We start from the raw sequence: 13,744 nt of genomic DNA on the forward strand, positions 1-13,744 counted from the left end.
CTCCTCCGCCGCTACTCTAATGGTGTTTTCATGTCTGTTGTATTGTTTAATAATTTTTAAGCTTTTTTTCTTATATACAAATATCAATGCTGCGTATTCCGTATTACGTTTTCCGTATTTCTATAGCTTTCGTGCTTGTTTCCGTGAAATGTTTATTCTTTATGATCACACGGTTGCAAATATTTACCAATACATATTTTTATATATAATATGTACATGTAAATGTGCACTTAGTGCTTAATCACCTCTTGCAAGATATTATTAGTTGCGGTAGCTTGTATAATATGTACGGTTATATATGCTTACATATATGTGTATATAATTTTTATAATCACTCACTTGTCTCTGTTATGAATATTATTCATAAATATAATAAAAACAAACAATTAAGAGAATTAAAATTCAACCGTCACGTTGAATATTGGAGATCCTATAACTCACTTACTGTCGACTAGTTGTAGGTCGTTCTTGTATGAAATGGGAGTGACTCCTGCTTACAATCTATAAGAACGAGGCAATAATGGGTTTGCACTGAGAATGATTTCAGTGATTCGATCAAATGGTGTCACTTGAAAACGCCGACGTTTACATTATATTTACTCTTAAGTAAATAATTTTGAACACTTTGTTGCTTACATAAAGCCATACGGCTACGTATACATTACAGTTTACCAGCAAAGACATAAAAAAACACAATTCAAATCAGCGAATCATTAACAATAGTGAGTGAGTCCTATATATATATATGTGGATATATGTGTGGATTTCAAGATAATTTCATTGAAATTACGATTTTTTCTTTTTGAGTTACGAGTTAACTTTCACGGACTGGGAGATCTTCTACTAACGCAATCCTATAGGTGTTGCAAACGACATAGCAAACTTAATATGTCGCCACTCATCTTTAAGAAATGGTTTAAACAATTATTTAAAGCATGTCTTTAGCTTCTTTTTTTTTTTTTTTTTTGTTTATACATATAAGTTCTTTCCATGCAAAGTGTCATTAACACTAAAAGTTATTGTTGGCAAATAGTTAGTTATTCACAAAAAAATGAGATAAATATATTGTTATAATTTTTTTATTTTTATTTTTTTTTTTTTTGTTTTTTCTCTTACACGAGCAGAAGTACATATGCATTCGTATACATTGGCTGAAAAGTGTCGGGACTAGCATTCAAAAAATATATATCATATTCATAGTGCACTGCAGTATTCCCGAAGTTTGCTACCATATAACTTGATTTGTCCAAATGCCCATCTGTCCGTGAGAGATCTGAAAAATAAAAAAAAAAAGAAACAATAATCGTTAATAATAAAAAGCCTCTAAACTACAATTAGCAAATATAATTAATTAATAGATTGGTGTCTTAAGTTCGCTGAGGTCTGTTATTCTTTCACATTGTTGTAGCTTTCGCGCAAGGATGAAGAAGCCAGAAAAACTGGATAGGTTTTAATATCGAGAAAAATGTGCCAGTCGGGTGTGTGCGAGTCGATTAAGATCTTTTCATTTATACGAGCGTCGGTTTGTCTATCCATGCTTTTGCTAGTTTGTGAACAAGACGTAAAAGGCCAGTAAATGCCAAAAGTAGATGTTCGCAGATGTTCATCTGAGCTACAAAAATTATCGGATGATTGGATGACGACTAAGACTGAAAGAAAATTCCTGGCAGTTTTCGTATTATCCTCGCAATTTAGATGATGATGCATTTAGTGCTGGATTCATGCCTCCAATCAATATGTACACAGCTAGGGAAGCCATTCTGTGTTCTCTTCTTGGGCTAATTGTGTGTCGGTGGGAGCGACATTACGGATTCATGCGTAACGGATAAATGTTATGCCCTATGTACGCCAAATATATCGTTCGAGATTTTCTCAGCCCACTCAGTAAAGTAGCGAATTTTATGCATGATTGCAAATATTTCCACTAATCTAACCTCTGAAGGATAGGGCATTGGGCGTAAAAGTCATTACTTAAGAAACATGTCAACAACTCTCAGATGACTTGAGTTATCCCGAAACTTTTCATCTAATATCGTTCACATAGAGTAAATAAGTGAGTCAGTCAGTCAGTGACAGAGAAGTATAAGAAAATGTATTTCAATTCTAAAGATAACTAAAAACTGTAATTGTGTGTGTGTGTGTGTGTGTGTGTGTGTGTGTGTATGCTTAAAGTTTTTAGTAAATAAGCAGGAAGAAGAAGAGTGTTTATCGAGACTGGAACGACTATGACTTATGCAGGAAAGATTTTATCAAAGAATTTTCACTTCTAATGTGTATTATATTTGAGCTCTAATGAATATACAAAATTTGTGGTAAATTCGTTTGAGAGTATACAAAAATTTCAAGCTGAGACTGAGACTTAGAAACTTAGAAACTCGTTAAATTGTGCTCTCAACATTATTTTCCTCAAATTTTAATATTAAACAGAAAACTAACCATGAACCGTTAAAATGAACTCAATGCATATTAAATATAATTAAAATTTCATTAAATTTAATTTATTCATTTCAAATTACTCATTACGATCATCTAGTTAACGTACGATGCGAATTTTGTTAGAAATTGATAAATCATTTTGAAAAGTTATTTAGATTTAAATGAACTAACTGCCATTCTGTGCATGATATATGAGAAAGCGCGTATATGGCGACAACACGAAATCAAAATCTATATAATATTGTGTGAGAAGAAAAAGGATTTCTTTTTACAAACTATGCCAAATGAAAAAGTATATCCAAACAAATATATTAAGCATATATATATATATATATATATATATACTTTAAATATATGATCTTTATAATATTGCGTTCTTCCTTAGGTTCAGCAATTAGCCGGCAGCATTTATCAAGAATTCGAACGCATGATTAATCGTTACGATGAGGATGTTGTAAAAAATTTAATGCCTTTACTAGTGAATGTTCTCGAGTGTTTAGATGCCTCGTATCGCATCAATCAAGAACAAGACGTTGAAGTCGAATTATTGCGTGAGGATAACGAACAGTTGGTAACACAATATGAACGTGAGAAAAGTGCTCGCAAATTAGCCGAACAAAAGGTAAAATTTATAATATAATTTTGAAAAATCTCTTTCCTCCTTCAATCTCATTCTCATTCTCATTCTCATCTCTCAATTTATGTTTTAATAGCTTTTAGAATCGGAAGACTTAGCTGAACAAGAAAATAAAGAGTTGGCGAGCCGTTTAGAGTCATTAGAGAGCATAGTAAGGATGTTGGAATTAAAGCATAAAAATAGCTTAGAACATGCCAGCCGCTTAGAAGAAAGAGAATCCGAATTAAAAAAGGTTTGCCTTACTCTACCTATTGTTCATACAGATGGCAATGTTTAAAATTATTATTGAATTATTTGGCTTTTTCAGGAATATAATAAACTACATGAACGTTATACGGAACTATTTAAAAATCATGTTGATTACATGGAAAGAACCAAAATGCTAATGGGCTCCACGCATTCACAAATGAGTTCGGCTTCAGATCGCATGGAATTGAGTAGAGCACGTTTAAATCCCGTAGCCCGGTAAAATTTCTAAAAAAACTTTAGGTATGAATATATTTTAAATATATATTTAAATCTTATTTTAGATCTTCTGGTCCCGTATCGTACGGTTTCGCGTCTTTGGAAAATTCCACAATGCTAGATACAGAAACTATATGCAGCGTAGGCAGCAACTCAGACGATTCGGGACCTCCATCATTGCAAAATGAAATGGAAAATATACAAACGGTAGAGAGAGCAGCCGAAACCGATAGTTTACAACAACACAATCAAGCCACATCACCGCATACAACCGAAACCAGTCCAATTGTGCCAAATACAACATCCAATGGTAAGAATAACGCGAAGAAATTATGTCTTCTTCGCGATTATTATAAACAAATATGAACATATATTAACAAATTACTAAACATTTCTTCCTTTTATTTTTATTTATTTATTTGTTTTTAATTTATTTTCTTCATCCTATTCTTCCGCTGCCTACTACTACCCTAATAACGAAAATCTTTCTGGAATAATTTGCATTTACTTGTTTTTAATTTTCGTATAATTAAAATTCATTCGTTCATTCACTATTAACTTTTTGTATACATATGCGTGTATGTGTATGTCTTACGTTTGGTTGGCATTTCGTATTTCGTCTACCCTTCATAACAAAATATTGCACTTCTTCTTCTTCCACCTTACATCCTCTTCAAAATCCAGTTGGCCGTACTACCACGAAAAAGGAACAGCGTTCTGCTAACAATCTTTATCAAGAGTTGTCCTTTCAAGATAACGAAGAAAGCGAAGAAAATGAAATTGTTACAGGTATGTGGGTAAAAAGTCCTAAATTTGTTAATTGGTTTTGTTTTTTGTTTTTCTTATGTTTCTATGATTAATATGATTACTAAGAGGTGATGGTTCAAAGAAACACATTATCTTTAGCTAAGTACTCTAAAGGAATAACTGTTTTTAAAAGCAAATATCGTTTTCTTATTTTCTCTGTTTTATTTAAAACTCAACAACATATGGTCCGTTGTCCCTATAACATAACTTTGTTTATTAAAACTACGACAACAACGAAATCAACAACTATTACCACTTGTTTAACAACACTCCAATCCACTCCAATATAAATTGTTGCAACCATTACTACAATATATTATTTATATATAAATGTCAAATACAGTGAAATACACATACATATATATAATATATATATATATATATATATATATATACATACCTACATACATATATATATATACAACGCTCTAAATACTTCAGGAAGTTGGGTTCATCCTGGGGAATATGCTTCTTCAGGTAGGTATTATTATGAAACGTATTTTTATGATTTTCTTTACATTTTGTGTAAATATTTAAAATATCAACTTTAAATCAATTATAAAAAAAAAAAAAAAAAAAAATTCTGTAAAATTTCATTAAATAATTGTATTATGTTCGAAAAAAAAAAATAAATAAATAAAAAAAAAAATAATAATAATAATAATAATATCATTGTATGTAATAATATTGTCATTTGTTAGCACATCGTGCGATATTCATTAAAAATTTTTTTTTTTTTAACAAAAATTTTTTCTTAACAAAATATATTTCATTTGATTTGATTTTGTTTCCTTTATACACAACTCTTTTTTCTCAATATACGAAAAACTTTACTTATGCGCGACGTTGTCTTTAATTAAAATTCTTAATCATCATAACAGCTAATGACAATTATTTTGGTAAGTTAAAAAGAAATCAAATAAAATAAAGTAGATAATAAAATTATATTCATTTGTAGTTTCAAATTGCTTGCGGTTTACTCGTTGTTGTTATGCTGCATTCGAAATATTTTTTTTTTTTTGGTTCATTTTGAAAAAGTGGTGATAGTTGGCTATGCAAGGGATCCCTTAAATATTATATCAACATCTTTTTTCTCTCATGATAGTCCCACGTGAAAGCAATGATAGATTTTAGACAGCTAAGGATCAATAAAATATTCAATCAAATCTCTTTCTCTCACGATAGTTGCATGCAAAAGTAACGATACTTTTTACAGAATTCATTCGCAAACTGTGCTGCACGCACACTACTATAACAAAGTTTTGAAGTGAAATAACTTTTTGTGAAGAGCATGAACTTCGTGCAACTGCTCGAATAAAGATGTCCGCAGATAAATTGTTATTTGAGAGCGTAATAATAATAAATGCTACAGGTTCGCTGCGCTACTAGTTTCTATCGTAATCACCAGTGCAGCTTGTATTAATTTTATTGCGGCCCACTCATAATTGCGTGCAAAAATTCTAATAGATGTTCTTAGACAAGTCAAAGGTACTTATAGTGTGTGGGTCATGGATTGAATTCTTATTATTAAGAAAGTGACCTTACAAACAAATATAAAAAACAAAAGCGTGTATTTTCGACTTGATTTTAGTTTACCATTTTCAAATATGTATCAAAAATTTGCAAAAAAAAAAAAGAAATAAAATTACGGCCGTGTACGAGAAAAATATCATAATTAAAAATGTGTTTCGAGAAAAAAAAAAGGAGGGCTTGCAAGATCATTTCTCCAATGTAAAGGATTGTATTGTCACTAATTAATTTCAGCGTAACGAAATTATAGATAACCTCAACAATTGTTTGTGTACTATTTCGAAGCATTTGCGTATATCATATTTTCGCTGCAAGTTTATATAAATTTGTTATGGGATTATGTAAAGCTGGAATAAATATGTCGATTTCTTGAGATTTATCGCACTTTTGTTTTTTGCATATCGTGAATAGATTTGTATTGTGCTTCCTGCGCCTAATCAATGGAAAGCTACAAGTTTTATTTAAGGTCACTTTCTCTCCCCCCCCAACATTAGCCCGTTTATCATCCGACTTTTGTTAACTATCATAAGATTTTCTCGCATATTGCTTTTGTGTCTTAAGAGATTTTCATGAGATAATTATCATTATTAGTATTATGTGTTTATCGACATTACTATAATATTAACATTATGCACAGTGAGCACATTTCAAATGCTAGTCTAAACATCATTCATTCAATAAACTGCTAATAACATTTTTATAAATTCCTCATATATGCATATCTTATTCATCATTATCATTTCAACTGCAGATATGTGGGTGCAGTTACGCCCAATTCAGAATTTATTGCCTGTTGACAAAGAAAAATGTATTAATTAAAAAAAAAACAAAAAAAGATTTTGTTTATATATTTACTAACGATATTGGAAAATTGCGTTAGAATTAATCCAGGAATACATTTCTGTATTCAAAAGCATTTTATATTCAGGCAATTGATATCGGGAAAAAGTAGCAGAATCAATTTATTGGGATAAATATTTTCCCTGATACACTGATGGAATGATCTAAGAGTTGAAAACGTTATTTTTTGAAATTTTGAACTAATGGGCTTTGATACAGTGGCCTGCTTATTTTTACTGCTACAAATTTCATCAGTGCTGATAGAAAAATATATCTCTTGCTATTCTATGATGAGAATTGTTTTCTGATGCACGCTTTAACTTAATTCATTATTTAATATATCGTCTTGTTATGTGCCTTAAGTTACTACGCTCCATATTATATAGTATGATATCGAGTATTGGCAAAAAGCAGACTTTAAATAATGATAGGTCAGTCACTACCTGCATACAAATCTATATTTAATTTCTCATCATTTATAAATTTTTATTAAATGTTCACTTATATATCGCAAACAATTTTTTTTTTCTCTTAAATGTTTCGTGTAAATATTATTTTGAAAATCTTATCTAAGCTCAAATAAAGAATTCGAATTTTTTCAAATGCTCTCTTATGTTTTTCAGGTATGGGCAAAGAAGTGGAGAATCTCATTATGGAAAACAATGAGCTATTGGCCACCAAGTAAGTTGTGCGATGGTTTTTTTTTTTTTTTTTTTTTTTTTTTTTGCAAATCATTTTTTAATTTTCTATATTTTTTGTAAATGTCTTGTAAATAGAAATGCTCTTAATATTGTTAAGGATGATTTGATAGCTAAGGTTGATGAGCTAACGGGAGAAATTGAAATTCTCCGCGAGGAACTGAATGCAATGCAGCAGTCACGTAATAAATTGCGTTCAAAAGTGCAAGAACTGGAAGATGAACTTAAGAAAACCAAAGAACAAGTCAAACAACAAAGTATACATAATTTCGGTTGAAAAAATTTTTCTTGAATTCTTAAATGTTTTTACTGCCCCTCGTTTCTTAGATGACAATGAGCAGGAAGAAAACGATGTACCGTTGGCCCAGCGTAAACGTTTCACTCGGGTCGAAATGGCTATGGTGCTTATGGAACGTAATCAATACAAAGAACGTCTAATGGAATTACAAGAAGCCGTACGTCTTACCGAAATTATTAGAGCATCGCGTACCGTAGAATTGGATAAAAAATCGAAGCAGAGCATATGGAAATATTTCAGTAATTTGTTTTCGTAAGTTAAAATGTGAAAAAAAGAAGTAAATTATACGAAATTTATTATTAATTATTTTTGTTATAATTATATAATAGCCCCTCCAATCGCCCTCAGGAACGTGCAGCTGATGGGCAGGGAGGGGGGCCTATGTTTCGCTACTCAAGTCCAGTACACTCCCACGGATCACCCAGTCGAAATAGCGACAATCGCCTTGCCATAACGGGACGAGATCACACGTCGCCATTTCATCCGGTCAATGCCGGTTTGGCTAATGCTCTACCCAATGCCAAAGATTATTCTGATGAGGGTACCTCAGAGCGGGCTCGTGCTAGACGTCACGAACAATATCGTCAGCTAAGAGCACATGTACAAAAGGAAGATGGACGTATGCATGCTTACGGCTGGAGTTTACCGGCCAGTAAAGCTATTAATGAAAAGGAATCACAAAACCGCCATTCCGGCAGTGTTCCGGTGCCAGTTTATTGTAATCCCCTCGCAGAGGCTTCGCCGCACATGAAAGTGTTCTGTGCGGCTGGTGTTAATTTAAACGGTGGCTTTACCAAAAACGGTCAATCGATCATACCCGCTACCTCACCCTATGCGCCACGTTCTACAGCGAAAATTGCCGAAATAACTAGCCCGACTGCAGAACATTCAGCCGAAGCTTTAGATCGTCAAATAACTAGAGCTAGTCTTGAACATTTGGAACCTGAAACTCAGTTGACCTCTTACGTTTGGATATGTACCAGCACTCACGGAGCCAGCACTGTCACCGTTGTGGATGCCAATCAATCTGCAACTGTTTTAGATGTTTTCCCCGTGTGTTCTTCCCATTTACTATGCATCGCATCGGTGCCAGGTGCAATGGAAAAAGACTATGCTTTACTTGAAAATTCCGAGGTAATAAAAGCAGGTGAAATGCTTGAGAGGCCCGGAGAGGGACAGGAAGATTTTGGCAAAGTCGAATTTGTACGTGTAAAACCGAAATCCGATAAGAACAGTAATACCAAAGAGGATGTACTAGTGGAGATAAATACTGAGACGCCGGTGGAAGAGAAAGCTAAAGAAGCGACTGAAAAATCAAATGAAATCAATGGCTCAGTACCTATGGAACCATTGGGTAATGTAAATGAAATTAAAATACGCCAAGCTTTACCGGGTGCACCGCAACGATTACATATTGCAGCTGAAGCCAAAGCAGCACAAACGCCTACTTCGAATTCAGCTACAGTCGTTAATGCAAATAACAACACTAATAACAACAACAATGTGCTTAGTCAACAATTAACTTTTTCGAAATCTATAAATCCAATATTGGATACAAAAGACCGTCTAGAACCATTGATGAGCTCTGTTGGTCCGACCATGTGGTTGGGTGCTCAGGATGGTTGCTTGTACGTACACAGTTCAGTAGGCCGCTGGCATGAATGCTTGCACAAAGCTCTCTTGCCCGATGCCGTCCTAGCGATAGTTCATGTGGAGTCGCGTGTTGTGGTGGCTCTGGCCAATGCCCAATTAGCCGTGTTCCGCCGCCAAACAGACGGCCAATGGGATCTGAATAGTTATCATCTGGTTACGCTGGGTGATCGTAATCATTCGATACGTTGCCTCTGTGTGGCTGGCGAACGCATATGGGCTGCCCATCGCAACAAGATATTCATTGTCGATCCGATCTCATTGAATATTATACACTCGCTGGACGCTCATCCGCGCAAAGAGAGTCAAGTGCGGCAAATGGCTGCCACAGGTGCCGGCGTATGGGTATCGATACGGTAAGCATTCATTTTCATTTATATTCTATCAACCGTTTCTCCTAAATGTTAATAAATAGATTGGATTCCACCCTACGTTTGTACAATACATACACATTCGAGCATAAACAGGATGTGGACATAGAACCATATGTTTCGAAAATGTTGGGCACTGGAAAATTAGGTTTTTCTTTCGTACGTATTACCGCTTTAATGGTGTCGTGTAATCGTCTGTGGATAGGCACCAGTAATGGTGTTATTATATCTGTACCGCTTTCAGATAACAACAGTAAATCAAGTACGATTTTATAAATGAGAGTAATTGAAATGATTTTTAGATTTGGATTTTTATATATTTTATCGTGCAGTTGATCCGAACAGTCAGCTGCCATTGTGCTGCATGGCCAATGCTCAATTATCCTTTCACGGTCATCGGGATGCAGTCAAGTTCTTTGTTTCCGTACCTTTGAAACAGAACGGTACATCTCAGTTGCAATTTACCAACAAACGGCCCGATATGTTGGTTATGTGTGGCGGTGAAGGTTACATCGATTTTCGCATCAGTAAGTCCCTTCCAATTATTATTTAAATTGTATCTTTTATTTTTTGTTGTTCTTTTCGTTTTTTTTTTTTTTTTTTTTTTTTCTTCTTCATACAAAATAATTATTATATTATTTATATATTTTTCTTTCGTTCCTCTCGTCCGTCCTGTTGTTTGTCTCGAAACTCAGGACATGAAAGATCAATAACCGATGCTAGTGATAATGCTGCGCATTTGATAGTTTGGAAAGTTAATTCGTAAGGACTTCTCTTGTTTATAATTTCATTATTTGTTTTCTCTTTTAATACTTGATTAATAAGATTTGTTGTTAATTTAATTATAAATCTTTGTTTCTTTACTTTTACTAAAGTACTTTCAACTTATAGTCGATAAATTTTGCATTGAAGTTCTCTCATATATTAATGTGCGTCATAATTAACATTACGCGTTTACTTAGAGCGGCCTGCGGCCATATGACAACCTTTCGAGGAATTTCCTTCCTCAAGCCCAGAAAGCTAACGATTTCAGTGACCTGATACAATAAATTGCGAAAATCAAGGTTTATATCATTTACTTTCTGTTATTAATTTTTTATGTATATCCTATAACTATGCTTCACTTTTTATAACACATTTTAATTTGAAATTGGTGTCTGTGTAATCTGTGTCTGCATCTGTTTATTGATTGATTTGCACCAGCTTGAGTTCATTTCGATTGGACTTTCAATCTCGAATCAAGCTTGAATAACTTGCACTACTTCTCCATAATTACGATAATATTCGTTTAAAGAAAACTGTTTAAAAGACAACGCAAAAAATTTGTACATTTTCATATTTATTAAATTCTTTTTCTTATTTTTTTCCGTTTTCCTTGTAAATATAATAATTATTGTAAGCAAAAAAAACTTCTGAAGCGAAAAAAAAAAAGAAAAACTTTTCATCAACTATTCAATATGCGCAGAAGATTCGAGGCTTAACAGGTTGTTCCTCTTTTTATGGTAAAGGTTTGAATTTCTCAAGACATACATTTTTTTTCTATCCTCGTCTTTTCGAAATTATTCTGGGTGTTTGCTTCTCTATTTCTAAGCCTTTTTTTAGCTTCCTACCAAACTCATTTATACGCTGATTAACATAAATAACACACCAAGAGGATAATGGGTACTAAGAAAATATATATATATCTATTTTTTTTTTATGTATTATTCATAGTTGAGATCTCATTAAAAGCGTTCTCCCAAAAGTTTATGAACTTGACTTGGGTGCAAGTTAGCCCAAAGATAGAAATAATATATATGTATATATATATATATATATATATATCCATATACTCATACATACATATATACCCACATATCGCGCGGTATAATTTAGTCTAATTTGTCTTAATTGCATATTCACCTTATATATCAGACAGAAATGTAGTCATGTCCTCCATAACCGTACCTCGTTACATGGTCACCGTGTTATACGAAACTCAGTATTAATTCAACTCACGACATATATATGGAATTCCAGGAGAAAGCAATCAACTGCTTGTACTGTTCGTTCACTTTTACTGGAATTCCCTGACAACTGAAATAGACAATAATCTATAAATGTCAAGGATAAGAATTTCACAAACCAAATAGCTAAGTAAAACTTGTCTTGGGAAAAAATTACTCGCGTCTAGCAATTTTTGTGTATGGAAATCCGTAACGAAAAGTATATTAATTTTTTCCATTGCGAGCAAAAGATAAGTTTAATATAAATCCTTAAGTATCATTTTCAAACTCTTACGCGAGATTTCGCTGTATCCGCTTATCAGAAGGTTGAAAGGTGCTCTGTTCTTGCTAATTGCAGGCTTAGGCGAGTCGCGATTTCGTATAATCGAAGAATTGAAGGTCAAGTTTGGAAAATTATAGTTGATATGTCTTCGTCCTAGTCGATGAACACATCAAAAAAGCCAGAAAGCTGATCGACGAAAATCGTCATGTAAAGCTTGTATCCTTTCCTCACTTTAAACATTCGAATAAAAATTTTGCATATGAAACATGTCGGTACATGACTGCTTCCGGCGGATCCCGGTCTTATCAATTATTTTGTGCTACAAGTTTTTGCGGACCCAAAGAATACATACAGGAATGAGGTTAAAGCGCAGGTTTAGTTATATTATAAGATTGGCATGGAGGGCCTAATGAAAGCCCTCCTGAACAAGTGCATGCTGATAGAAAAGTAATTTCAATTTTAATTTTGTGACAACACTTCGGTCAATTTTGAACAAAGAAAATGTTTATGCATGTGTCGTTCTCAAAACTTTAGAGAGGAAAGCGATACTTGATTTAAATGTCAGCTTAATTCGCCGGAAATAGTTGAAGAGTGAAACTAAGCTCCGAAATGAGACAATGCATTTTTTAGAGTTAAAAAAATTACGCGCTTTATTCAAGAAGACGCGATAACAGAAGGGTTACGTGCGATATAAAAAACGTGCAAAAAAAAAAAAAAAAAAAAACGCCTAGTCTTGACCGTGTATGATTGTCAAAATAATTTGGAATTTTTTCGCTTTTTGAAATTCCGCAGGTTTTGAGGCTTTTTTATTCCTTATTTACTTTAAACTTAATATACGTAACGTGGTGTGTCAAGTAACATTCATTACCTTGTCAGATGATTTCAATTTCAATTCCACTGAAATGTAAAAGATTTTCTGTTAATGACGACGACGACGACGACATATATTTTCCTTATGCATGTCATTCATTGAGGTACATAAGAAATTTAAAATCATTTCATGCTGTGGAAGTTGAATTTAGAATATAAGTTTGTTTGAAGGCGTTGTTTGGAATAATGTCTACCGCACAAGTGTGTCTGTGCGCATATTGTGTATATGTGTGTTTTAACTCAATTTAAATTAACTCTCGTTGTACAAATGATTTAACTGAAATGTAATGAAATTGTATTAAAAATAAAAACTAAAATTTATTTTTTTTTTTGGTTTTTTTTTTTTTTTTTCTGTAAAATTTCATTTTTATTAACATTCAATTAATAACATTATTGATTTATTAAGATCACTTTTGATCATGTCTTACAGATGATAACGATATGGAGAAAAGTATAAATTTGGAACCGAATCAAACCATAGAAAATCGTGGTGAGAAAAGTTATTTAATTGTGTGGAATGTTAGTCAACGTTAAAAAAAAAAAAAAAAGAAAAGAAGTCTATGTGAAAAAATTCATAAAACTCACAAGAATTTTTTTTTTTTTTGCTTATTATTATTTAATGGATGGATGTGTTAAGTTTTATTTATTGTAATTATTTATTTATTTAATATTATTTTTATTTTTTAATTCTTGTTAGATTCTTATGTTTTACTTATTGTTTTTGTGATTAAATATTGAAATGAAATTCAACAAAAGAAAGTTTATATAATTTGTATTAAATTAATAATAATAACAATAATAATAATAATAATGCTATATAAATATAGTATATACATATAATATAGTATATACTCACATATAATATAATTTTATA

The 13,744-nt window shown here is 32.5% G+C and overlaps 1 protein-coding gene across 20 annotated transcripts in view; it reads left to right on the forward strand.

Annotated features, from left to right (window-relative positions):
• The window catches only part of LOC119645059 (JNK-interacting protein 3), a 27,777-nt gene extending 14,338 nt beyond the window's left edge, over nt 1-13,439 (forward strand). For 4 of the 20 annotated variants that reach the window (XM_038044873.1, XM_038044874.1, XM_038044876.1 and 1 more), the window contains 14 exons: nt 2,822-3,058; nt 3,150-3,305; nt 3,381-3,538; nt 3,604-3,848; nt 4,223-4,327; nt 4,787-4,822; nt 5,227-5,244; nt 7,339-7,396; nt 7,492-7,670; nt 7,741-7,963; nt 8,041-9,717; nt 9,777-9,994; nt 10,065-10,259; nt 13,301-13,439. In XM_038044873.1, the coding sequence (XP_037900801.1) occupies nt 2,822-3,058; nt 3,150-3,305; nt 3,381-3,538; nt 3,604-3,848; nt 4,223-4,327; nt 4,787-4,822; nt 5,227-5,244; nt 7,339-7,396; nt 7,492-7,670; nt 7,741-7,963; nt 8,041-9,717; nt 9,777-9,994; nt 10,065-10,259; nt 13,301-13,404 (3,609 nt within the window). In that variant the 3' untranslated portion in view covers nt 13,405-13,439. Of the gene's footprint in view, nt 1-2,821; nt 3,059-3,149; nt 3,306-3,380; nt 3,539-3,603; nt 3,849-4,222; nt 4,328-4,786; nt 4,823-5,226; nt 5,245-7,338; nt 7,397-7,491; nt 7,671-7,740; nt 7,964-8,040; nt 9,718-9,776; nt 9,995-10,064; nt 10,260-10,427; nt 10,499-10,607; nt 10,797-13,276 lie in introns of those variants that run through there. The other 16 variants (XR_005248604.1, XR_005248605.1, XM_038044879.1 and 13 more) reach the window with 13 other exon arrangements.
• Nucleotides 13,440-13,744: the final 305 nt, after the last annotated feature.

This window comes from Glossina fuscipes, unplaced genomic scaffold (assembly GCF_014805625.2).
Source record: "Glossina fuscipes isolate IAEA_lab_2018 unplaced genomic scaffold, Yale_Gfus_2 1, whole genome shotgun sequence".
In the NCBI taxonomy this organism is placed as follows: domain Eukaryota; kingdom Metazoa; phylum Arthropoda; class Insecta; order Diptera; family Glossinidae; genus Glossina; species Glossina fuscipes.